This window comes from Gymnogyps californianus, chromosome 9, assembly GCF_018139145.2.
Source record: "Gymnogyps californianus isolate 813 chromosome 9, ASM1813914v2, whole genome shotgun sequence".
NCBI classification, from domain to species: Eukaryota; Metazoa; Chordata; class Aves; order Accipitriformes; family Cathartidae; genus Gymnogyps; species Gymnogyps californianus.
In genome coordinates, this window is record NC_059479.1 from 24,501,977 (window position 1) to 24,525,486 (window position 23,510).

The 23,510-nt window shown below is 62.3% G+C and overlaps 3 protein-coding genes across 6 annotated transcripts in view; 1 reads left to right on the forward strand and 2 right to left on the reverse strand.

Annotated features, from left to right (window-relative positions):
* The first annotated feature begins 51 nt into the window (after nt 1–51).
* On the forward strand, nt 52–3,964 carry ERCC6L (ERCC excision repair 6 like, spindle assembly checkpoint helicase). Its single transcript, XM_050901857.1, is given in 2 exon segments — nt 52–2,742; nt 2,745–3,964. Coding segments are annotated over 2 exon segments (3,624 nt in total). The 5' UTR covers nt 52–254; the 3' UTR covers nt 3,881–3,964.
* A 2,659-nt stretch (nt 3,965–6,623) lies between these two features.
* PIN4 (peptidylprolyl cis/trans isomerase, NIMA-interacting 4) lies at nt 6,624–9,049 on the reverse strand. 4 transcript variants are annotated; one of them, XM_050901870.1, is made up of 4 exons: nt 8,669–9,049; nt 7,636–7,715; nt 7,378–7,497; nt 6,624–6,803 (listed from the first exon to the last, which is right to left on the reverse strand). In XM_050901870.1, the coding sequence occupies exons 1-4, from the start codon at nt 8,784–8,786 to the stop codon at nt 6,645–6,647; spliced, it is 477 nt and encodes a 158-aa protein (XP_050757827.1). In that variant the 5' UTR covers nt 8,787–9,049; the 3' UTR covers nt 6,624–6,644. The 4 variants fall into 4 exon arrangements, with proteins under 4 accessions (XP_050757827.1, XP_050757830.1, XP_050757829.1 ...); XM_050901873.1 differs by lacking the exon at nt 8,669–9,049 and adding an exon at nt 8,378–8,411; XM_050901872.1 differs by lacking the exon at nt 8,669–9,049 and adding an exon at nt 7,866–7,920.
* A 1,824-nt stretch (nt 9,050–10,873) lies between these two features.
* NHSL2 (NHS like 2) overlaps nt 10,874–23,510 on the reverse strand; it is a 34,264-nt gene continuing 21,627 nt past the window's right edge. The window contains 9 exon segments of the mRNA XM_050902046.1: nt 10,874–11,711; nt 12,146–12,278; nt 12,384–13,154; nt 13,157–14,590; nt 15,935–16,066; nt 17,056–17,260; nt 17,414–17,475; nt 17,478–17,549; nt 18,423–18,575. Coding sequence (XP_050758003.1) covers nt 11,399–11,711; nt 12,146–12,278; nt 12,384–13,154; nt 13,157–14,590; nt 15,935–16,066; nt 17,056–17,260; nt 17,414–17,475; nt 17,478–17,549; nt 18,423–18,575 — 3,275 coding nt within the window. The 3' untranslated portion in view covers nt 10,874–11,398.

The following is a 23,510-nucleotide window of genomic DNA, read 5'->3' on the forward strand; positions in this document are numbered from 1 at the left end:
CCCGGTACGGCCGGTGCCCACCGTGGCTCTCGCAGGTTGGTGAGCGGCGCGAAGGCGGCGGCGGCTGGCGGGGAGCTGGAGGAGGCACTGCGGTTGTTCCGGCTGGCGGCCGCCATCCGGCCTAGCGAGAAGCTGCGGGGCCGCATACAGCGGGTGGAGGAGGCGCTGGCCGTGCGGCGGAGCAGGAGGAGGACGAGGAGGATGAGGAAGGCTTCGTGGATGTGTGCGGCAGTGGCCTGCTGATCTACGGGGAGATGCACGGGAAGCTCTTCCAGCACCAGCGGGAAGGCGTTGCCTTCCTGTACCGCCTGCACCGGGAGGGCAGGCCTGGCGGCATTCTGGCGGATGACATGGGCCTGGGCAAGACCATCCAGGTCATCGCCTTCCTCTCGGGCATGTTCGACGCCGAGCTCATCCGGCACGTCCTGCTCATCATGCCCACCACCCTGGTCAGCAGCTGGCTGGCAGAGTTTGCTCGCTGGACCCCCGGCCTGCGCGTCAAGGAGTTCCACGGCGCCAGCAAGACGGAGCGCACCAGGAACCTGGAGAGGGTCCAGAGGAGGAACGGCATCGTCATCACGAGCTACCAGATGCTCATTAACAACTGGAAGCAGCTTGCCAGCAGCCACGAGCAGGAGTTTGTCTGGGACTATGTCATTCTCGACGAAGCGCATAAAATCAAGTGCCCGTCTAACAAAACGACCAAGTGCGTATATGCGATTCCTGCAAAGCATCGCCTCCTCCTCACGGGCACCCCAGTGCAGAACAACCTGCGGGAAATGTGGTCCTTATTTGACTTTGCGTGCCAAGGCTCTCTCTTGGGAACAGCCAAAACTTTCAAAATGGAATATGAGAATCCTATTACTAGGGCAAGGGAGAAGGATGCAACTCTAGGCGAGAAAGCACTGGGGCTAAAGATATCTGAGAATCTAATGACAATTATAAAGCCGTATTTCCTCAGAAGAACCAAAGAAGATATCAAAAACAACCGCGCTGACAAACCAGACGCTCCCCTTCCTGAGGATCCAAGTGAGAATAGTGCTCCTGTCATGCCATCTCTCACTAGGAAAAATGACTTTGTTGTGTGGGTGTACTTGGCACCAGTGCAGGAAGAAATCTACAGGAACTTTCTCTCTCTGGATCATGTGAAAGAAGTGCTGATGACAACCCGATCACCTTTGGCTGAGCTGACTGTCTTGAAGAAGCTGTGTGACCACCCCAGGCTTCTGTCTGCAAGAGCATGTATCCAGCTGGGCTTGGAAGAACAGGAGTACTCTGAGCAGGATCACAGGAGTGAAGCAGGTATGCTTTCAGGCGCTAATAAAATAGATCATCTCTCCGATGAGACTGTAATTCAGGAGTCCGGGAAAATGCTGTTCCTTGTAGGGCTTCTAGAAAGACTGCGAGAAGAGGGACACAGAACCCTGGTATTCTCGCAGTCGAGGAAGATGCTGGATATCATAGAGCATGTCTTGTCTCGCAGACGATTCAAGATCATGCGTATTGACGGAACGGTAACCCACCTAACCGAACGGGAGAAGCGCATTAACGCCTTTCAGAGTAACAAGGACTACTCTGTCTTCCTGCTCACTACGCAAGTGGGTGGCGTTGGTATAACCTTAACAGCAGCCAGCCGAGTGGTGATCTTTGATCCCAGCTGGAATCCCGCTACAGATGCTCAGGCTGTAGACAGAGCTTACAGGATCGGGCAAAAAGAGAACGTAGTAATTTATAGACTGATTACCTGCGGTACAGTGGAAGAGAAAATATACAGGCGACAAGTATTTAAGGATTCATTAATAAGACAGACTACTGGTGACAAAAAGAACCCGTTTAGATATTTCTCCAAACAGGAACTAAGGGAGCTTTTCACATTAGAAGATACTCGAACGTCTGCAACTCAGATCCAGCTGCAGTCTTTGCACGCCACCCAGAGAAAGACTGACCGGCAGCTGGATGAACATATTGCTTATTTGCACTCTCTGGAAATGTTTGGCATTTCTGATCATGACTTGATATATACGAGGGAAATAGCTCATGAGGAGCAGGTTGAGAGTGAAGAAGCCCACCAGTACATTCAACGGAGGGTACAGAAAGCCCACGAGCTCGTTCAGTTAGAGTCTCAGCTTAGAGACCAGAGGATGGAGGGGATCAGAAATGCTTGTGAAGAGATGTGGCAAAACCCACCAGAATCGGTTTCTGAGCCAAAGAAGTTGTCTCCAGCGTTGAACAACATAAATCACTTTGTTTCACCACCAGTAGCTGATAAACATGAAAATGACGAAGTTATTGATCTTACAGAGGACAAGGAGGTCCAGGTTCTTAATGTCAGCTCCAAAATGACAAGTCTGACTATCAATGACTTGGATGAAGAGAAACTGGCACAAGATGTGTCTAGTATGGATACAGAGCTGCTTAATACCAGCAAGACAGTGAAACAATCCAATATACAAGAATCTGAGCAAAACCCTGAATCAAGCATTATACCATCACCACCTGAGCTTCATCCACTTGATAAAGAGAGTCAGAGTCTCGAACAGAAACAGTGTTCCCACATAAATTCAGACAGCTTGCCTGAGGCAGGGAATGGCCTGTCTGGGCATCATCAGCATTCCTCTAATGAGTCTGGTATGGCTGACGATCCCAAAAGGTTAAGAGATGCAGAAATGTCAGATCAGGTACTTGAGCTACATGCTGCTTTGGGGACAGATAAGAATGACGTTCGTGAGCTAGCTTTGGCTGCGCAGTGCCAAGTTTATCAAACGTTACGCCAGAAATCCATGCTGGGCTCCAGAAGTCTCGTGTGTTGGAAGCCAGCTTGGAGGATATGTCTGTGCCTTCTCTCCAGGATCAAGTTGACTTCAATCTGGTCTTGGAAGAGTCTGAAGATGGATGGCAAGATGCCTCAAATAGGGAAAGCTCACTGGAACACCCAGAAAAGGAGGGCTTCCAACTGAAAGCAGAAAGTTTTTGTACATCTCCAACAAAAAAATCTCCAACAAAAACTTGGCTAAGTGAGAACGGTAGCTGTGGAAAACCCTGTCACACAGCTGAAGAAGAGCCAAATAACTCCCTGCAAGGGAGTGAAGCATCAGAGGAAAGCAGTGTTGCCTTTGGTTTTGGTAGAAAGAAATGCTTAAAAAGAATTGTTTCAGACAGTGAGGATGCAGACCAGTCCATTATGATCTTGGAGGAAAACCAGGCTGAAAAAAGGCCCTCTCCCTTGAACAGCCCTCTGCATCAATTTCTGGAAGGAATTACTGCATCCACTCCTAAAGGTGACAGAAGTATAGCAAAAGCCACCTTTTCTCCCCGACTAACTAACAGTGGTAACAGGTCTACCGCTTCCAGGCGATCTCTAATCAACAAGGTGGTAGATGAGGTTGAGGATATTGGAGAAATCATGGGAACCACTGATGAAGAAGACGACGATGACAGTGACGAGGAGCAAGATGACCTTGTGGAAGAAGAAGCTGAGGAGTGTAGTGGGGAATCTGCCGAGCCCGAAGAAGAACCTGCTGGAGAAACGCTTGAGACAGCTGAAGGATCCTTCCATCTAGACAGTACGCCCTCTGAGCAGTCTGAAGGAGATGAGACGGAGCCGTCTCAGGAGGAATCCACTGGTGATGCTGAGCTTCAGTCAGGTGAGCAGATAGACTACTTCACCCAGGAAAGCGTCTCCGAGAAAGGGGTTGGTCAGAGTTCCTCTCCTGCCGTAGGCGACTACAATACCTTGGTAGACAGTGGGAAGAAACTTAAGGATGATGGAAAACTACAGGAGGCATTGAACTGTTTCCTGCAAGCTCTTGACATAAAAAATGGAGATCCTGAAGTTATGCTTATGACTTTAAACTTGTATAGACAGCTAGCCCAGAAATGAAATATGTATACCTTTATTAAGTACAGTCTTACTTTTTCTTATTAAACATTTGTCTGAACTACATCACTGATTTTTTTGAACTAGCTTAAGACTGATGCTGCAATATACACTTCTTTCATGGTGACTGAACAAATTCAGCACCTCCTCCTGCATGAGGAAACAGTCTAAGAATCTAGTTGTCAGGTGTTGGGTGCTGGGGAAGGGACTTCACGGTGGACTCGGTTCACAAAGACGAAAACAGTTCATGCTCCTGTCTGATTATTTAATAAAAAAGTCTTCCTTATGTCTAAACCCCTCTCCAAGCTTGCAGCCCTGGCTTCATCCTTCTGCCCTTCAGATTCTGTCCCTGCCTCTCTCCTGAGAGGATGCTGAGGGTGTGGTTCCACACCCTCTTCACACAGCCTAAACTCAAGCTGCTGTAGTTCCTCCCTCCTTGACTTTAAATAATCCCATTTGTCTGCCTGAGTGTCACCCACCATTTGGGTGAGCCGGATGCTGGTGCAAAGGAGAGAACAGAGCTACTGCAGCCTGGTTTTAAGTTGGTCTGAGAATGTATTTGCTGTGGAGGAGGAGGAAAAAAGAAAAAAGTTGGTTGCTGCTATAAATCCTCCAAGCAATGGAGGCCAGCGCACCATCTGCCTGGTGCCAGGTCTAACGCCAAATGTGGTACTGCAGAAACCCTTCTGCTCAAATCCCTGCCAGACTGCAGTTGCTGTCGAAGGGGTATGTAAGTGGGGGGGTGCAGAAGGACTGGAATAGCAATTCGACCTTGACTGCTGCAAGGTGCTGAACACCTCAAACCTTTTGGTATTGCTGGAGGAGTCAAGGGCTTCAACGGAGTCTCTAGTCTGACCTTGTTTGGCCCCTTCCACCCCCCATCTTTATTTCCCTCTGAGTAGTACAGTCAAAGCCTGTTCTTGCACAAAGGCAGCAGGATAGGGGAAATACTGGTTTTAAAATTTTGAGCTGCTTTTCCTCTGGTAAGGCAGTCCTCTAACCCCCTTCCCACATACAGTTTAGCTGTGGTAGATTAAATATTTCTCTCTGGTACTGTAGGCACAATGAAACTATGAAGTGGGTTCGTAGTTCAGAACCATGCAAGCTTAACATCAGAAGAGCTTTGTTCTGGCTTTTAGCAATGCTCTGCTTACCTGACTTGCCCCTCTGCCACCACACTGAGATAACTTTGCCTGAGTATGCTCATTGCTATGACCGTCTTCTGTACGGTCTTTCCTTGTGACAACACAGCAATGAATTTTGATGCTTCCTCATGCCATGTGCATGTTTAGTGCCTAGCAAGTTTGCCCTCTGTACTACAGTGTGATAGCAAGGGACGCTTTCACACCTTGCTGAGTTTTGCAGTTTCTGGAGAGGAAACTGGTCTGCTGAATTTGAATCCTTTGTACTAGGAGACATGACAAACACAAACAATGATCCTGTTGGTACAGGAGATGTGCCAATGTGCTTTTGCTAATAGGTAGAACAAAGCTCTGGTAGCCTGGAAACAAGTAGTTTATTAATAGAGCATCCCTTAAATGAGGCCACATCTGCTCTTGTGCTGTCTGCCTTTCATAACAAAATATTAATGAACTAGAGCTGTGCAATCATTCATTGGCCTCCCTGAGCTCGCCATTCTCTTAACAAAACAAACACCCCCAAAAAGGGAGGCAGGAGAAAGACCTGCCCTGATTTCAGTCTCACCTCCTTGTTGTATATGATCTTGGGAAAGGCCTTTTTTTCTCTTTGATGTTTTCTCCCCATCTCTGAGCCCTCTGACACTGCACGATGCTCGCCTGCAAACAAAGCCGGTGTCTGTTGCTAGAGACGTGCCTAGTTCGAGTGCTGTCTTTCAGCAGGAAGGGGATTGCTGCACTGGGATATTTATTGCTAAGATCCCAGAGGTAGGAGATGTAATGTGCTGTCTCATTCGCATCAATCATGCTGTCCTTCAGGTAGTTTTACCAGAAGGATGATGCCCAGCCTGCTGGGCTTGAGACATGTACTGCACACCTAGCAGCAGGGGAACGCAGGAAGCAACAAGCAAGTGTTTAGCGGCTTTTCTCTCATTCAAGCCCGAATTACACACCTTCTTCCCCCAGCTTCGGGTGGGTAAGATGTAGCTTCAGGTACGGGTACCTTGGTATTCAGGACCTTCCCCCAACTCCCCTTCCCCACTAGTGCTCAGCCAGGGTGCCTCCAGCCCTGGCCTGACCCACACCTCTGCTGGGGAACTGCAAGAACAAGCCGCCTGCCCGGGGCAGCAACCGCTAGCTCTAGCTGTAGCGTTACCCACCTCTACCAAAGGGACTGTCCTCCCAGTCCAAGTCTGAGCTCTGGAGCAGAAACTGTAGCATAGGAGCCGTCTGCATCCTCACTGGCAAGGAATGGGGATAAAGATCAAGGCCCTGGGGAACCCCTCCTTCCCTTTCTGGATCATTTACATTTGCAGATAAAAGCCTGAGCACCTTATTCAGGTGGACAGATCATTGCCTCCGCAACGGGAAAAGCAAGAGGCTGGCCTGCCAGGCAAAGCAGATTTCAACAACCGTGAAAAGCTCTTATTTCACCTTTTCCAGGGAGCGCTTTACCTCTCTAGGCAGGGCCCTGTTCTCTGCCAGCTGTAATCTGTGCGTCCTGCCACGACGGCAGGGACAGCCGGCTGCCTCCAAGCATGCTGCTGGTTATGACCGACTTGCTCCAAGGTCAAGGTGTCTGGGAAGCTCTCGGAATTCAAGCAGTCAACAAGGTCATGGTCATTCACATTTTATTTTCTGCCTTCCACCATGATAATGTGGTACCCGAACTTTGTTTTGACAGGAGGGTCTGTATACACTGGCTTGTCCATGCTGCTCACGGGCAAGGCGAATGCTGCTTCCTGGAATGGTCCCACCATGGAGCCTCTGGTCATCCAGCCCAAGTCTCCCTGGAAGAAGGAACCATCAGGGTTAAGCTTTGAGAATCTCACTGCAACGGCGGCTTTATCAGCAGGGAGGGTGGGCGATGCGGCCGCGGGACAAGAAACCTGTCCCTGCAGCATGTGCCTTGGCGGCGTGCACCTCTGTGAGGGAGGAGAGCACACAGAGGAAAGCTCCTCACAGGGGGCTGCCTCCCAGCAAGCACTGGCTGGCTAAAGTCGCAGCAGGCTTGGGCTCTGCCTTCCCCGAGTGCTGGCCGGCTGCCGTGTGGGGCTCATGTGCCTCAGCTCTGCTACAAAGAACTATTTACAGCCGAGCTACTGGCACCTGCTTGTGCCTTTGCCTAGCAGTTAAGGCGGCCCCCGGCCAGTGTTTGCCCACCCCACTGGGAACGCTGTGCTTGAGGCTATTGAAACAAGCTTTTAAAAGGCACCCGGGAAGGAATTCCCAACAGCAGTCTCCTTCAGGCACGCAGTGATGCCCAGCACGGGCCCAGGCTCCCCCGAAGGCCGCTGTCCCCGCTCTCCGGCCACGCTGCCCTCCCCTGAGAACAGCCGTCGGCGCGGCAGGCGCAGCACGTACCCCTTGCCTGGCTTTGTCCTCGCTGTACTGCGAGGCGACCTCGCTGAAGCGCAGGCCGGACTTCAGCTTCTCCATGGCCTCCATGGCTTTGCCGTGCTTTTCGCACAGGATGTGCCGAACCTGGGAGCGGGGAGCGGGGCCGTGGCAAGCAGGGCCGGGCCGGGCCGGCCGCTGGCTGCCCGTGTGCTGAGGGAGGAGCGGGGAGACCCACCGCCCCCGAGGGACCCTGCCCGGCCCCCGCCGCCCCTCGGGGCTCACCTTCACGGCGCTGCCGCCTCCCTTCGGGCCCTGGGCTTTGCCCTCGCTGCTGCTGCTGCTGCCGCCGCCGCTGGCGCCGCCTGTGAACGCAGCCCCCTCAGCCCAGCCCAGCCCGGCCCAGCCCGGCCCGGCCCGGCCCGGCCCGGCCCTCACCGGCCCCGGGCCCCCCACCCGCGCCCGGCCGCCCCACACCCCGCGCCCCCGGCGCTGCCGCCGCCGGCCCCGCTCACCCTTGCCCGCCTTGCCGCCGCCTTTCCCTTTGGGAGCCATCTTGCCGCCGTCAGGCCGCGCCGAGGCCCCCGGGCTGCCCGCGGCGCGCCGGTCTGGGGCTGCCCCTGCCCCGGCTCCGGCCCCGGCCCCGGCGCCCACCCGGCCGCCCCAAACCCGCCAGGACCCCGCGCCGGGCCCGGCACCGGCTGTGCCCGGAGGCCTCCTGCGGCCTGGGTCCGGCGGCCGCCGCGGGCTGTCCCCGGAACCCGCCCCGGCTGTGCCCTGCGCCCACCCGGCGCCCTGGGCTGTGCTCAGCATCCGCGGCTGTCCCCGGCACTCACCCAGCACCCCGGGCTGTCCCCAGCGCTCACCTGTCCCCGGCACCCTGGGCTGTCCCCAGCACCCATCCCACCTGCCCCCAGGACCCCAAGTCCATCCCCAGCCCCTCACGCCATCCCCAGCACCCACCCTGGCCTGTCCCCAGCACCCATCTTGGCCTGTCCCCGACACCCTGCAGTGTCCCTGCGCTCACCCAGAGCCATCGGGGACACGAGTGCGTGGCAGACGCTGGGAGAGGCCCCGGTGGATGGGGCTGCGTGGGGCCCACGCTTGCCAGTGTCCCCTCGAGCCACCCGGGGGGTCAGAGGTGTCAGAGGGTGTCAGAGGGTGCCCGCCCCCCCCCCCCCCCCCCCCCCAGCACCCTTCCCCGGGGCTCCGGCCCCCCTCGGCAGCCCCAAGAACCAGCACGCACAGGCAGCCGTCAGCAGGGAGCAGTTTTACCAAGCTGGCGAGATTAAAAAGTACAACATTCAGAAGTACGCACCGTGGCGGGCCGGCCCCCGCCCCGCGGGACCAGGGGTTGTCACCGCCGGCCGGGCTCTCCCCAGGGACCGCGAGCTGCTTTTCCCACAGTGAAGCAGCCGCAGAAAACGGTTCTGCATCCACAGCCGGAGGGAGGAGGAAGCAAGCGGCCAGGGACGAGCTCTCAGCCCAGAGCTGGCCGGCTCTGCCGGGAAGAGCCCGTTCCTCCAGCCAGGGAAACGAGGATCTCCATCCCACGGCCTGACCCCCGGCTCAGCAGCCAAGATTCACCCCGGAGCCTCCCAGACCTTTCTTATCCGGTAGTGGACGACCGCTTTCGCTGCCAGCGGTGCTGGGTTCTTGCAGGGGTGTCCTCACCCCGTGCTTGTCCCCCAGCCCGCTTTGCCGGCTGCCGTCCCTCGGCCACCGCCTCCACCACCACCGGTTTCCTGAGCAGTCATGTGCAAAATGTACCCGTCCCCAGAGCTTCCCTCTCCCCTCCCCAGGGCCCCATCCCCGCCATGCCAGCACCCTGCCGCCGGGTGCGGGAGCAGCGGGAGGGGCTGGGTGCTGTGGGATGGAGATGAAGCATGGAAATTTGTTAGAGCTTCTTCTTTTTTTTTTTTTTTTCCTGAGTTTCTCAGCCTGGATCTTAATTACAGGCTTAAATCTGCAACCCCGGGAGAGGGAAGGGAGCAATGTGCGAGTTAACGGGAGGGAGGGGAGGGGAACCAACCGCAAGGGGAGCGGAGCCTCTTTTAGGGTCAAATCCAGCAGGGTGTGTGGACAGGGAGGTGTTTGCAGAGGGCTGTGCTCCCCGGGGGCCCAGGCAGCGTGCAGAGCTCCTGGGGTGGGGGGGCAGGGACCAGCCCCCCAGACCAGCCCTGGCCCCTCGGCGGGGCAGCTGTAGTGCTGCCATCGTGCCTTCCTTTCCCCACCGCTGCCCGGACCCAGCCGCATCACTCTCCCCCCACGCACAGGAGGGCTGGGGCACGCCGGAGCTTGCAGAAATATATCAAGAAATAAAGCGGACATTTTCCTAAACACCCTGTTTCTTTGTCAGCCGCAGTCCGGCCCTTTCTCTCTTGCTACAGGAGCGCAGCCCCGCTCGTGCTCTGAGCTGGGGCTGGCATTTCCTCCCAGTCCTGCCCTGGCCCCGGCGGCTGTCCCTGCCCCGCTGCCCCTCACCGTGGCCTCTGTCACTGACAGCTGGGGCTCCCACGCTGGAGCCAAGCCAGGAAGAAGCAGCTGGGGGCGAGGGGGACGAATCCCACCCCGTGCCTTCCGTTGTGCCCCGGGCAAGGGCTGGCACCCCAGCCGGGGATGTGCAAACCACCCCTCTGGCAGGGCTGGGCAACGCGGCCGTGCCAGCACCGCATGCGTCTCCCTGTGCCGACGTGCCACCTCCTCGCAGCACCGGCGCGGGGTCCGCCGCACGCCTCGGCAGCGCGTCCCGGCCCACGGGACACGCAGGCGAACGCAGTCTGGCTGGCTCGGGGACCTGCGTGTGCCAAGGGGACGGCGGCACTGCCAACAGCACTCTCTGGACGGCGGCGGGGTGCAAGCCCCTGCTTTGCCCATGGCGCTGGCACGCATCCTGCTCGGCCTCGCACAGCTCCCCTGCAGCCAGTGGGCACGGGCGGAGGGGTGGGTAACCCCGGAGGGACCCCAGGAGTCACCTGGGAGGTGGCTCAGGTGACGTCTGGCTGGGTTCGGCCAACAGCTCGGCGGCAACCTAGGACCTCCAGCGGCTGATGCGGCAGATGCTTGCAGGAGATGCCGTCGCAGGGTATTTGGGTGCGATGCAAGAGGCAGAGCTGGGGAAGGGCTTCCCCAGGCAGCGCTGGCCGGCCGCAGCCCTTCCTTCCCGTGGTGGCAGGGCCACCCGCACCGCACGTCACCCGAAGTCGACAGCCTGGTGTGGGACCCGCTCGCGCCGGGAGGCTGGCGGGGAGCGGGGAGGCTGGCAGACCTCCGCGCGTGGTGCGGCCGGCGGGGCGAGGCTGCCCGGGGCTGGCGGCGGAGGCGGCGACCCTGGGGTTTGCTTTTGGACCGAGAGCTGTGGAGCTCTGAAATGCAGCATTTTGGGGGCTTTCGAGGGGCTGGGTTTTGGCTTGAGGTCGTCGCGCTGGCTGCGGACGCTGGGGTGCCTGTTCCCCGTGTGGCAGGGAGGATGCTCGGGTCGACGAGGGGGAACCGCTTGTGGCTCTTCCAAAGCAACCTCAATTCCAGCCGGCCCCCTTACGTCTTCCCAAAGTACATCTCCGTGTATCCAGCCGAACTCAAACCCGGGATCTTTGCCTGGGAAACTCAAGGTACAATGTCAAATGAAAGAGAATAAAACATCATCACCACTGTGCATTAGAAAAGCCATTTAAAGTACCACATGCCGAAGTGACCAAACAGTTTCAAGCTAGCTTCGCTGCGGGCGCTGAGCGACGCCGGGGACTGCAGTCCCGCTCTCCTTCCCGAGCAGGCGCCTTTGGTCCCGGGAGCCGGCTCAGCCGGGGACGGTCCCAGCCATGGTGCCGCCTCTTCCCTCCTGGAAAGGGCCCAGCTCCACCAGAGACACAGGGGCCTGGGCTCCAAATGCTGCCTCTCCACCGGCGGCTCTCCAAGGAAGAAACAAAAGCAGAAGAAAACCCCCAGCAGGACACATGGACTCACCCGGGCAACCAGGACACCCCTTCCGCAGCCATACTCCCTCTGCAGCCATCTCCAGCCCTTCATGGCCAGAAGGGACCATGCAAGGTTAGGGCTGGCTTTTGGGGCTGTTTGCACCATCTAGCTCAGGGGCAAACTCCGTTATGACCCTCCGAGCCAGCGGGTTTGTGGTCTTGAGCAGTTCGGCAGCAGATGGCCGGGTACCGGGGCTGGTTTTGCTGCTCTTCTTCTGGAGCAGGGCTTTAAAGTCTTCGTTCCTGCTGGAAGACTTCCCGGTGCTGCCCGCTGCTGCCGGGGACTCGCCGGTCGGGGAGCCCGAAGTCTTTACGGGCGAGTGGGAGTTGGGCCGGCTGCCAAAGGAGTCACCAGGCTCTTTCCGCCCCAAGACCTTCCTCTTCGACCTAGGCACCAAAGAGACGCGTGGTGGGAGCAGCCCCGGGCGGGAGCTGCCACCGCTCTGGATGGGGTGAGGTCCTACAGCAAGGGGCACGATGCCTGCCGGCTGTGGCTGTGCCTGCTCTGCCGGGGCAAGAAGACAACCCGTGCATGGCAGGCAATGCACCTAGCCGCCGGCAAATGCTCTCCTGGACCTGGGCTGGAGTGGACCCCCCCTGCAAGCTGGTGACCCAGCCTGGCCGCAGGCTCAGGGTGCTAAACTCCGAAGCACTTGAGGCAGCAACAGCCGGGTTGTCCCCAAGTGCGAGCATTGGCCCCGGTGTGGAAAATTTAAGGTGTCGTGGCGGGGGACGACGACACTGTGCCCGGCCCTGTGACTGTGGCAGGATGCAGCAGGGGCAGGGGGCTGTGCCCACCCAGTGCCACGCACCAGCCCTACCTGTGGATCACAGTGAAGAGATCCTCCGTGGTGCGGGACGTCACGAACACCTCGTCGTCCTCCTCCACGATGGAGTCAGCCGTCTTGTCGCTGGCGAAGCTCTTCTCGTCCATGCCGGCCTCCGCCGAGCTGCCTGCGGGCGAGGAGGAGAAGGCAGCCATGAACCACCCTGTGCGGGCATGGGGGGACCCCCCTGTCCCTGGGGTGAAACCCACCACAGGAGCGGGGAGACCCTCACCTTGTTCCGAGGCGGGGTCGCCATCTTGTTCTGTGCCCAGGGCCTCCGGGGACGGCGGGTTCTCAGCGTCGGGGTTGCAGCAGGTGGGGTCGGTGTCCAGCGTGATGATGGGACTGGGGGTGGGCGGCTGGTCCCCCATGCTGGCTCCCAGCTGCGCTGGGGCCGGGGCGAGCGGCAGGTAGAGCACGCTGGGCTTTTTGGGCACCGGCGGCGGCACTTTAGCCTTCCTCCGCTCCCCCTCGCCGGCACCGCTCCGCTCCGGCCGCGGCTCGTCCTCCAGGCTGCCCTGTGAGAGCCGCCGGGGTCCCACCAGGGTCAGGGGCGAGGGGGGCTCCCCCGGACCTCTCCTCAGCTCCCCTTTCCGCAGCACCACGAAGCCGTCCTGCGGCAGCCCCCTCTCCTTGGTGGCGGTGCCCGGCGGGGACATGGGGGACAGGAGACCCTCCTCCCGCAGAGCTGGGGGCTTGGGCAGGATGTTCGGGGGCCGCTTGGCCAGCGGCGGCTTCTCTGCCACGGGCGGCTTCACCTTCCTCTCCGGCCCCAGGCAGGGACCGCGTGCCGGCTCCTCGGCATGCTCCGGGCCGTCGGCGTTGTCCTCCGGCTCCGAGCGGCTGATGGAGCGGAGGCGGACGGAGCGCAGGTCAGACTGCGTGACCACCGGCATGATGGGCGTGATGGGGCTGGTCTTCTGGGCCAGCTTGGTGCCGAAGGTGGAGTCGGAGTGGTGACGGCTGACCTTCGTCTTCCCCTTCAGGGAGATCTTCAGCCCGAGAGGTCGAGGTGGGCGGGTGGCGTGAGCGGCAGGTCGAAAGACAGCCTGGACTTGGGGCTCCTCTCCATGGGGGACGTGGGGGGCAGCGAGGACTTCCTCTCGGGGACCAGCGGCCTCACCCGCACCTGGTGCGGGGAGTGCCCGAGGATGGCGGAGGTGGGGACGGTGGGCGTCGGGGTCTCCGACTGGCTGGAGTACCCGCTGGATGGGGACATCAGCCCTGTGGGCCTGCCTGGGGAGGAGGTCTTGAGGTCTGCCTCGGCGGAGAGCTGGGAGGGCGTCGTGGCTCTGGAGATGGAGGGGGATGCGAGGGACTCGGAGCTGCCCCGTGCCTTGGCGCACTCGATGGCCGTGGTCCCTGTGGCCGTGCTCGAGCTGGAGAGGGACCGGTAGGGATCGCCGGCCTTCCAGTCCACGAGATGCCACTGGTGGGGGGCAGCTGTGCCGTCGGGCTCCCTCCCCACGCTGCCCTGAGGGTCGGCATGCACCAGCCGGTGGCCCTGGGGCTCCGGTGGGATGCACAGGCTCTTGGGTCGCTGATCCTTGGGCAGTGCCGAGCTGGGTCCTGCGGCGGCATCCTGCCCCTCTTTAATCAGAGAGACGCTGCGCATGGGCGGCGAGGGCTTCTTCTTCGCCTTCTTGAGGGAGATGCTCTTGGAGCGCTGCCGCCGCTGGCCCTCCTGCTCCAGCCCCAGGGAGACGTTGTCGGTGCTGGTGCTGCCCTCGGAGCTGGCGCTGGGGTAGCCCAGGGCGTAGTTGGCGCTGCCCCGCCGGGTCTCGGCATACGCGATGTCCACGGAGCAGAGGGAGCCCGAGTCGGTGGGCACCGACAGCGACCGCTCGCGGAACCGGCACCCTGCCCGCTCCACCTCCAGCCGCGCCGGCTCCGCCGCCGGCTCCGGCTCCTCTTGGCTTCCCGGCAAGAAGTTCACCTTGGCTTCTCGGCCCTCGCACCTCTGGCCACCCTCGGAGGTGGGGGGGGACTCGGGCACCGTGCTGGAGAAGGAGCCGGGCCCGTTGCTGCCCACGCGCTCCTCCATGGCAATGAAGAAGGAGGCGGCGGCAGCGGGTGAGCTTGGGCTGGGCGATGGGCTGGAGCCGCCCGGCGAGGTGCAGGTGGGCCCCTTGTCCTGGCCGGCGGTGGGGCTGGGGGGGCTTGCGTAGCCCAGGGTGCTCCAGGGTGCGGGGAAGGAGGTGCCCTGCGGCCCGTTGCAGGCGCCAGCGCAGGGGGTGGCCGCACTGTCCATGGCGGCGGGTGGCTGGCAGCAGCGGGCCCCGAGGTCGCTGAAGGTCTTCCTCAGGGGGGCAGAGAGGGGCTGGCGGGGGCTGATCTCCTGGGGCGCCTTCCCCCCGCTCGCGGCCTCGGGCACGAAGCTGCAGGAGAGGGACTCGGCGATGGGCGCGCGCGTGTTGAATGTGGGGCCGTTGGCGCTGCCTGCGAGGAGAGACACAGCCCGGGTGAGCGTCCTGCCGCGTCGCGCTCTGCCAGCAGGTCGGTGGCACGGTCCTGCCCTGTGTGCCATGGGGCCAGGACTGGTCCCACCCCGTGGCCGATCTCTGGGGCTGCATCTCTGCCCAGGCATGAAACGTGCCCGGGCGGACTGGAGGGGACGGGTCGACACCCTCTTACCAGATGCTCTCCTACCCCCTGTATTGGCATGGCCATAACCCAACTGGGGACAGTCCCTGGCCTGTGTTAACCCTCGAGCCTGGGATCTGTTGGCTGGGATGTGCCATGGATGACTTAGCAGCCATGGCAGGAGTCTCTATCCATGGGGACATCGGCCCCATGGTGACCGGAGTGCTGCCCCATGGTGGGGACATGGATGGGGACCAGGAAAAGCAGAGCAAGGCATCGCCGCCCGGGTCGGGGAGGGACGCAATGGCTCACAGTGCTGCCTCATCTCAGAACAGCCTGGATGGGGAAGGACCTGGGGACCCCGCTCAGAGGACACCCACCAGACCAGGATGCTCAAGGCTGCAGTGGGCTGAGGTCTGACCGTCTCCAAGGGAGGAGCCGTGACAACCTTTTGGAGGTTTGACCACTGTCACGGGGAAAAACCTTCCTCCTACCCAGTGACAATTCCCCCTGGTGCAGCTGGTGCCATGGCTTCTCCTCCTCCTGTCCCTGCCTGCTTCCGAGAACAGGCTAGCTCTGGTTTCTCTATACCTTCCGTACGGGACGGCACGACAAGGTCCCCGAGCTGGGATAGCTGCTGTCCCCATGGTGTCCAACACTGGTCCGTGGCCGTGCTGGGAGTGCTGCAGGCACCCTCAGCTGTGTGAGCGCCCTCGGCACACCGGTGTGGGCCGGCTCGCCAGCCCTAGCAAAGACCCAGGCAGGCTGTGTGCCCTGCAGCCCCGGCACCCTGCGTGCAGGGTCTGCCCACAGCCGGGGAGGGTGGGCAAGGGGCAGGAGCTGCCAGAGCTGAGACTGGGTGACTCGTGTCGCTAGGAGAAATTTCGGTGGCCTTCCCGCCCCGTAAGGGTGCAGGACCCCAACTTGGGGTGAAGGGGCTGTCCCCGATGACATGCCAGCCCCAGGGCCAGCCCAGCGTCACCAGCGTGCCCAGCACCTTGGTGCCCCAGGAAGGAGCAGAGCCAGTGCGGTCACCTTTACCTCCCCAAGGCCAGGGCATCCCCGGGGAGCCTGTCTGTGCCCGGGCTGGCTGCCAGCCCCCGGGGTGGCTCTGCCCACCGTCAGGGCAGCTCTGGTGGGTGCCAGCCCTGCCCAGGCGCTGCCGGGGCACGAAAGTGGCTGCGCGGTTCTTGCCGTCACCTTGGTCTCGCAGGGACAGGTTAGGGAATCCGATAATGGTCCGTCTACGCCGCAGGGTGGACTTGGGGTTCATCGCGGTCTCTGTGTTAAACAGGGAGTGACGAGCACTCGCGTGCCTAGCAAAGTGCTGCCCTGTAGCCAAAACAAACAGGCTGTACGCGGCGGTGCCGGGAGGGGCTGCCGGGGTGGGGGCTCAGCCCCCCTCCATCACCGCGTGGCCCCCGGGTGTCCCCCGGCCTGGGATGGTGACTGCAGGCAGGAGGGTGGGATGGCAGGAGGGTGGTGAGCCACGCGGGGTGAGCCACAGGGGAGATGGAGGCACGGCAGGCGCTGCCGGCCGGCAGGAGGATGGAGATGCTGCAGATGGAGGTGGGATGCATGGAAAGCTGCGGAGACCGGCCTCGCTCTGCGCGACAGGCTCTGGTCTGTGCTGGTGAGGCCAGACCCTGCACCGCTGGGCTTTGTTGTTAACGGGGCCAGCGGTGCTGAGCCACACTGGGGACATGGACATGAGGAACAGCAGGGCGGGGAGAGGAACCAGGGCGGTCCCAGCGCGTCTCTCCATCGCGGAGGGAAAGGGTGGAAAGACATCTTTGGCCTTCAGAAGGTGCACCTTGCTCAGCCACTGGCCCCAGACTCTGACTCGGGGGCAGAGCGTGGCACACGTGTCTGCAAGGACCGGGCAGGACCGCGCTGCTGGGAGCTGCAGCCCTGAGAGGATGGACGGACGGACAGACGGACAGACAGGTGAGACAGGCTGCCCGCATGGAGCGTGGCGAGAGCCAAGGTGACAACAGAACCGGCTGGCTGGGCAGCACAGCGGAAACAAGAGACCGGATGGCGGCGTGGCCGGTGGATCAGACGCACAAAATTGCGGATGGCAGGAGCGATGGCTGGGAATGACAGATGCCAGCGTGGCCCTGCTGTCCCCTGCTCTGCCCCCGGTGACCGCTTGGCCCGCAGGGACACAGCCCCCCCCGCCACCGCCCTGCACCCCGCTGCAGACGGATGCTGGGGCGCATCTTTGCCCGCACCCCGCATCCTCCCCCCCGGTGCCAGCTCAGCGCTGGGGCTGCCTCTCGCACCTCTCCCACCGCTGCACCGCGGGGGTGCTGCCCTACCCGAGACATTGATGGGGACGATGTTGGTTTGGATGGAGCAGGATTGGTGCCACTGCTTCTCCTCCACGGTGGGCAGGGGGAAGGCCCTGGTCCAGCCTGGCTGCTTGTCCGGGCTGGTGGGGAGGCTCAGCGAGGCGTCGGGCGGCCGAGCGCCGAGCGCGGTTGTGCCAGCGGTCTCCTCTTCGGTTGCTCGCCGGCTCGGGGGCTGCGGGGGGAAAGGCACGCGACTCACCAAAGGGATGAGGGTGGGACACAAACAGCCCCCCCCCCAGCCCTGCTGCCTGACCGGCTGTGCCAACCCCGCTCCTCCGGGCGATGCTGGGGCTGTGCTGCCCTGCCCTGCCGCCCTGGCACTCACCATAAGCACGAACTCAAGGCGCTTGGCAGGCGGGGGTCGGGGCGACGGCTCGGGGGGGGTGTCGGGGGCAGGTGGCCGGCGGCACGGAAGGTCTGCCCGGTGACCCTGCTCTCGGCGTACTGCTCCTCATACTCCTCTGCAAGAGAAACGGCGCCTGGGACCCCGCTCCAGCCACCGGCTGGGGGGGAAAGCTTTGCTCCCGGGGCAGGAGGAACACGAAGGCACGTGCGGCTGTCCCCGGCTGTCTGTGCCCGGGCTGGCTCACCGTCCCTGCTCAACATGGGCAGCTCAGGAGGTGGGGAAGGGAGACCCCAAGGAGGAATGCCAGGGCTGGGGGGAGAGTTGAGGCAGCGCTGAGACCCCAGCAGCCCGCCCCACTCCTCCCAGGGGGCTGCCTGGAGACATGGTGGGTCCCACGGGGAGGCAGAGCCCCGCCAGGGACAGCCAGGAGGGAACTCAGTGTCTCCCCATCCTGTAACTGTTGAGCTAATTAATGCCGGTTGTTATGGCCTGGCAGAAACCAGGTCTGCTCAGGCTGACTTAATGAGATTACAAGCCGGGGGAAGGCCGGGCTGCTGATCTAATCGATGCCTGAAAAGCATCTGAGCCGAGGCCGCGTGACGGCTTGGTTAAGGAATTGGAAGGAAACAAAATTAACGGCCACGCTGATCCGGTTAGACAGATTGGCAGCCGGGTCTCCAAGGCCCTCGTGGGCAGAACCGTGCCGTGGTGGGGCTGGCGGGCGCCCCGGCGGCCCCGGCAGCTGGTCTTGGCCTCAGTTGCTTTGCCGCTTGCAGCAGTGACTTGGGAGCAGAGACCGGAGAAGGGCTGCTGGAGGCTGGGACCCCCCGGGGACCCAACTTCTACAGCTTGGTGAGGTCCGAGGAGCGGCTCGGACACGTGCACGTGGGAGATGACCTCGCTGTTTGCATGGCGGTCGTGTACCCAGGGCAGCACCCATCCCTGCCACCCTCACCCAGCCCGCCGCCGGCCCCTCTTGCCCCGCTACCTTGCAGCAAGCTCTGGAGGTTGAGCTGGGCCTCCTGGTGCAGCTGCTCCATGCCCGGCGGGCGCCCGGCCGCCAGGAAGACGTTCACCGGCTGCTGCCATGACAGCTTGGTGTGGGCGGCTTTCTTGCTCTCGAGGTCCAGGTTAGAGGTGGCTGCAAGCAGGAGGGAGCAGAGTGAGAGGGAGGCGGGTGGGCGGCTTCCCTGCGAGCTCTGCCGCGGGCTGCCGGCCGACACCGCACCGGCACAGCATGCTCATCCTGTCCTAGGTCTCTCCAGGAACGCAGGGACTGAGATGTGGCTGTGTCCCACCCCGGCAAAGCCACCCAGGCACGCTGCTGCCGCGTGGGACCAGACCCCATCACCGCCACTGCTGCCGCTCCGGGGGCTGGTCACTGTCCCCATGAGCTGCCAGAACAAGCCAGGAAGGGAGCAGGGTGAAATTGGGGAAGGAAGCAAGCCCTGTTGCCCCGGGTGACTGCCCGGCTGCTCCTGGGCGCAGGAAACGCCGCACGCTCCGGTGAAGCAACCTCCTGGCTGCAGAAGAGCAGAAGTTGCAACCGAAAAGGAGGGAGCGAAGGGGACACGGCGCCTTTCATCACACTGGTTTCAGCCTGCTCGGCGAGGTTAACGCGCCCTGCCCTGGCAGTGGACGCCCCACAAACATCTCCTGGGAAGGAAACCTCTGTGGGGATGGGCCAGGCACTTGCCCAGACCTTCTGAAACACCCATACGGGTGGAAAAGTCCCCGGGAAAAGGAATTGGGCTCACCAGGGAGCTGAGTGTGCTGGGCGCTGAGCAGTGCTCTGGCAAACAGGCTTTGCCACGGGAACCCCTGCAGCCCTGGCACCTCCGCTCCGGAGCAGCGCTGGCCCCGAGCGGATGTGGGTTTCCTACCCAGCGCGGTTTTGCATCGGAGCCAAGGGAGTGCCGCCGGTGGCACGCTGCCTACCGAGAGCATCCAAGCCCCAACCCGGGCAGTGAAGGCAGAGAGTGGGTTTGTCAGCTTTAAACAGGGGGCTCATGGATGACCAGGGTCTCATCCCTGGGAATTTAGGGCTAATCCTTCTCCAGCTGCCCTTGGTGTGGGCAGAGGGACAGCTGCTGTCGGCACCAGGCGCTGCGTGAGGTCCTGTGCCCGGTGTCACTCACCGGGCTGGTTGTCACCCCCGGGGACCAGGGTCTGATGTCCCTTCGCCCTGTCTGGTAGCTGGGATGTTCCCACTCAGCAGCCAGGACCGCTTCATCTGCCTGGCCAGGGGGACGCACATCCCGAGTTTTGACTCACATTTTGCAGGGAAGAGCGGCAAGCGCGGGGTGCCAGGGGGCTGAGGGCTTTCCGATGGCGCTGGGGTGCGGGCATGCTCTGCTTGCGTGCCCGTCCCCATCCCCATCGGTCGAGGCGCTCCTGTTACCAGCATGACAAACACTTCCCCTCTACCACCCGCAGCGCACGGGGCCACGGGGCGCCCGTCCCCAGCGAGCATGCCACCGCCCCAGCTGCCAAAACGCAGCCGCCTCTGGCTGTGGCACCCTGCTTCATGCCAGGCCCCAGCCAAGGCAGCGACAGCAGTCCCGCTTGCCTGGGTGAAGGGTAACGGCCCCAAAATGGGGCCGGGCTCCCCAGCACCCCCTGCACAAGCCACGTCCCCCTCTTTCTGCAGTGTTCGGTCAGCCGTGCCCTGGCTCACCCGGCACGGCATCCCGAGCATCACCCCTGCTGCCCGCGGGTGCCATCCTGCCCACCCTTCCCCCCAGCTCCGGCTGATGGAGTGGCAGAGCCTGCACAACGCCCAGCACCCGAAAGCAAGGTGCCACGTCCCTAGCCTAGTTACTTTTATAATTTGTGTTACCATAACGACGTGCCTTAACACCAGGCTTTTTTCCCCTTGTTTTTTTTTTTTTTTTTTCTTTCTCCTTTAAATAATTTGACTCGTTTCCATATCAACCAAGAGGTGTCGGGGCGTGTGTGTGTGTGTGTAAACCACGCTGAGGCTTCGCGCGGCTGCAGAGCCCCATGCCAGCGGGCAGTGCCGTGCAGCCGGGGATGAAGTTTTCCCTGCTGCGGGTGAACGCAGCCCCCTTTTCTCACACAGGGACGGGGTTTTTCCTCCTCCCGCCTCCCAGTTTGGTGCCTGCCAAGCGGTGATGCCCAGGGGGGCCGGGGGTCCTGGCAGAAGGAGCCCTGTGCCCTGGCCTCTGGCTCACCCCGTGTGCCCTGGGGATGGGAGCCGGGAGCGTGGCTGGGCACGGGGCAGGGTCGGGGTTTCTCCCCAAAAACCTGACCTACAGGGCTGCAGGAAGGGAGCTGGGGGCACGGGGCGGGGGGGCAGGGACCCCATGTTCACCTCTGCAGACACCAGCCCCGCAACCCGCTACCTTTGGCGAGGTGGGGGCTCCCGCTGCTGTCCCCTCTATTTCTGAGCGCACCCCAAGGGCGGGCCCCACACCCCGGCTCGCTGCACCCCTCCGCCCGGCTCGCACAGACCCAGCCTTCGGCCTCGGTGGGTGCTGATGCTCCTCGCCTTCCACCCACGCGTCCCCTGGCAGCCGCCCCCACCACCCCCCACCGACCCCGCAGCAGCTACATGGCGTCCCCCCAGGACTCGGGGACACCCCCAAAGCACAGAACCCTGCTGCGCCGCACACACCCCCCCCCGCCACCTCCCTGAGCCGCCCAGCACCAGCATCCTGCCGGGGGGCAGCCCCCGCCACCCTCCCCAGAGCCGCAGGACGAGAGCTTACCTCCGCAGCCTCGGCCCCCGCTGCCGGGGCACCCCCAGGCACCCACCCCACGAGCTCCAACCACGTGGGCAAACCGCAGCGCCGAAACCCGGGGCCGCCCTGGGGTGAAGCGGAAGGGTTGTCCAGGCAGCTGGCGATGGGGGGGGGCCCAGCACCCTGCCCTGCCCGCGCCAGCTGCAGGCAGGGAAGAGAAGGCAGCATGGCCAGCCGTGGCTGGGCAAACGAGGAAAGGGCAGTGCGGGGTGGTCGGGGTCGGGGTGGGGGTGGGGGGGTCCCTGCCCTACACAGCTTTCCACCCTTTGCAGACACACGCTCATTTGGGAACGCAAGCGAGCCGGCGCCGTCCTGAGCCGACGCAGGCAGCGGCACGGGCATCGCCGAGGCGCTGGCGGGGCTGGTTTCGTCTTCCCAGCAGAAGCAGCAGCTGAGGAAGAGAAGGGGTGGGAAAGGGCGGATGAGCCAAGCATGGCTCTGGCGGCCCAGGCACCCCAAACCCCTGCCCCGAGGGGCTGCACCGCGCTCGCACCACCCTGCGTGCGAGAGCGAGTGTAACACCCTGATGTCTTGGCGTTTGCTCCTCGGGAGCAGTCGCTCAGAGGGATTTTTGGGCACAGCCCCGGCAGCCGCTCACGGCCCAGCGTCACGTGGCGGCTCTGCGATGCGGTGCGAGGAGCCAGCAGCCCGGCCCGCGGCGGGGGCTGACAAAGCGGCGCTGCTGCCAGCGCTCCCGAGGGCCGGGCTGTATTCAGAAGCAGCCTGGTGCAGGCTCTGTGCAAGAGCAGGTTTGGGATGCCCGTGCAAGCCGCGGCTGCCACCCACATCCGTGGAGCTCGGGATGCCCCAGCCGAGCCGGAGCGCCCGGTGCGAGGACATGGCGTCCGGCAGGAATGGTGCAGCCGGAGCAGAGCCTGCTGCCCTTGGCGGTGACCCTCCTGCCAAGCTTATCGGTGACAGGCTCAAAACACAAAATGCCTCTGAGGGGGCCCCCACCCCATGGCAAATGCCTGCGGGAGGCGAAGGGCGTCCTGGGAGAGCAGAGCCGGAGGGCCGGCTCCATCCCAGCACTCTTGACATGAGCCTGGCCAGCCTCGCTGCTGGGGGAACCTGAGGCACGGCTGGTGGGGAGGTTCACCCCGCATGCAGCTGGCCCCAGCTCCCTGCTGGCATCAGTCCCCCCTCCCTGCCCCGGGGCTTACGAAGGAGCGCAGGCAGCAGCCCCCGCTCTGCCCGCAGACAGGCACAGGCACGGGCAGAGGTGTTAACGACTGGCAGCCGGAGGCCAGGGCTGCCGGAGGCTGCTCCCCGCGTGTCCCCGTGTCTCCCAGGGGGTCTGTCCCCTCTCAGAGCTGCAGGCTGGCAGCAGCGAGCTCTGCTCCTCGCCCTGGGGCTGGAAGCAGGGGCAGCGCTGGCGGGCAGGGCCACGGCAGCGTCCCGCTGGGACGGTCCCTGCCGGGCTGCCCCAGGCAGGGGTGCGAGCCAGCACCATTGGCCGCAGCGGGTGCTGCTACTTCTGTAACAGCTTGCAGGGTCTTACTGAGTGCGAGCGAGCGTTCAGGCTCGGGACGCCGCGGCCACTGTGGGTGTATAAGGACCGGGGCTGAAGCCAAGGGGAGTTTGCTCCAAGGGGAGCTGAGCTTCACTCTCTCCTGGGAGAAGCGCGTCCCTGCAGGACCCCCAGCCGCAGAGCACGGAATACGTGCCCTCCGCGAGCGTCTCCCCGAGTCACCCCCACTCCACACCAGCACCCCTATTTACCTACTGCCCAGGCATCCCGAATCCACAGGGAGATATTCGACAGAGCCATCAGGAGTTGTTTCAATTCAGGCCGAAGCTCCCGTGAGACGATGCCTCTTGCTCGAGCTCGCCGCCAAACTTTTCCTTCTCAAGCTCGCTCCGAGCGAGCGGGAAGCGCTGGCAATGCAGACGGTGCTGCTCGGCCCTTCGCTGCCGATGCAGAGGTACCACAGGAGTGATGTAACGGCAGCAGCAGGCGATGCACCATTAGCAGAGCAGCCATGGCAACGGGTATCGGCACAGCGGCAAGCCAGCTGCCGCCGCCGCCAGTCCTAGCACACCGGAGGATGAGGACTGCGAACTTAGAGGCTGAGATTGATCCCGACAGCAACCCAAATCCCACTGGCAGGAGCCGATGCGCCGCAGCACCGGCAACATATGCTGCCGGCTTCGAGCAAGCACCCCGGCCTGCCGCCGGCACCGCGACTGCTCGCTCCCGGCGCGTGCGGCTCGATGACATTCCCTGTGGTACGGAGCCAAAGCGCACGCTGCTCTGCGACGAGCGGAGAGGAAGAGAAAAGAGCAAACAGCGGGAGCTGGCAGGGGCCGCA

Bases quoted from the DNA above. Each gene is read 5' to 3' on its own strand.
- PIN4 (XM_050901870.1), bottom strand. From the start codon at position 8,786: ATGCAGAACCGTTTTCTGCGGCTGCTTCACTGTGGGAAAAGCAGCTCG. The intron at 7,716-8,668 runs GTGCGTACTTCT...CTGCGTTCACAG, and splicing joins GCGGGGGCCGGCCCGCCACG to GCGGCGCCAGCGGCGGCGGC. The intron at 7,498-7,635 runs GTGAGCCCCGAG...CCCCGCTCCCAG, and splicing joins GAGGCGGCAGCGCCGTGAAG to GTTCGGCACATCCTGTGCGA.